The following is a 1,205-nucleotide window of genomic DNA, read 5'->3' as shown; positions in this document are numbered from 1 at the left end:
AGCTGCTGCTGCTGCTGCTGCCTCTCTGCACTCTCCTCTCGGTGCTTTGCTGCTGCCAGCTCAGCTTCAGCAGCAGCACGAGCATCTTGCACCTCACTCATCATCTGCTGCAGCTGCTGCAGGTGCTGCTGCTGCAGCTGCTGCTCGTCTTTATTTATAGATAGCTGCTGCTGTGCTGCAGCAAGTTCTCCCTCTTTGGCAGCAAGTGCAGCAGCAGCATGCTGCTGCTGCTGCTGCTTCTCCTCCCGCAGCTCCTGGAGCTGCTGCTGCAGCTGCTGCCGCTGCTGCTGCATGCGCTTCATGTCTGCTGCTGCTCGTGCCTGCGACTGCATCAGCTGCTGCAGCTCGGAGCTCTGTTCTGCTGCTGCTGCTCTTATTTGCTGCAGCTCCTCCTCAAGCAGCAGCCGCTGCTGCTGCGCCTCTGCTTGCTGCTGCTGCTGCTGCTGGGCCTCTGATGCGCGCTGCTCTTGCTGCTCCTTCAACTGCTGCTGCTGCTCCTCGAGCTGCTGCTGCTGCTTCTGCAGCTGCTGCTGCAGCTGCTGCTGCTGCTGCTCCAGCTGCTGCCGTGCCTCAGCAGCAGATGCAGAGATACGCTGGTGCTCGCTGCGGCTTTGCTGCAGCAGCTGCTGCTGCTGCTGATCTCGTTCTGCTGCTTGCTGCTGCTGCTCCTCCAGCTGTATCTCTTGCAATCTGATTTGCTGCTGTTGCTGCTGCAGCTGCTGCTGCTGCCCCTCCAGTTGCTGCTGCTGCGCCCTCAACTCCTGCTGCTGCTGCTCTGACTGCTGCATGCGCTCCTGCAGCTCTGTCTGCAGCTGCCGCAGCTGTTGCTGCTGCTGCTGTATCTGCTTCTGCTGCTTCTGTATATGTTCCTGCTGCCGCTGCATCTTGTGCTGCTGCTGCTGCAGCTGCTGCTGCAGCTGCTGCTGCAGCTGCTGCGCCTGCCGCTGCTGCTCTCCGCTCAAGAGCTCCGTTTGCTTCTGCTGCTCAGTCTGCTGCTTCTGCAGCTCCTCCTGCTGCTGCAGCCGCTGCAGCAGCAGCACTTCTTGCTGCTGATGTTCCTTGAGGAGTGTTGTCTGCTGCGCTGCCAGTGTTTCTTGCTGCTGCAGCTGAGCAGCAAGTTGCTGCTGCTGCTGCTGCTGCTCTGCTGCAGCAGCAGCGCGGCTCTCGAGGGCAGCAGCAGCCTCATCAAGCTTCTGCTGCAGCTG

General features: G+C 60.9%; 1 protein-coding gene across 1 annotated transcript in view; it reads right to left on the bottom strand.

Annotated features, from left to right (window-relative positions):
• EMH_0042200 (uncharacterized protein) overlaps positions 1-884 on the bottom strand; it is a gene marked incomplete at both ends in the record, with an annotated part of 8,973 nt that extends 8,089 nt beyond the window's left edge. The window contains 1 exon segment of the mRNA XM_013495711.1: positions 3-884. Coding sequence (XP_013351165.1) covers positions 3-884 — 882 coding nt within the window.
• Between the last annotated feature and the right edge of the window lie 321 nt (positions 885-1,205).

This window comes from Eimeria mitis, genomic scaffold (assembly GCF_000499745.2).
Source record: "Eimeria mitis Houghton genomic scaffold, Emh_scaff1707, whole genome shotgun sequence".
Taxonomy (NCBI): Eukaryota; Apicomplexa; class Conoidasida; order Eucoccidiorida; family Eimeriidae; genus Eimeria; species Eimeria mitis.
The sequence above is the reverse complement of the archived record's forward strand: the minus strand, read 5'-3'. Positions and strand labels throughout refer to the sequence as shown.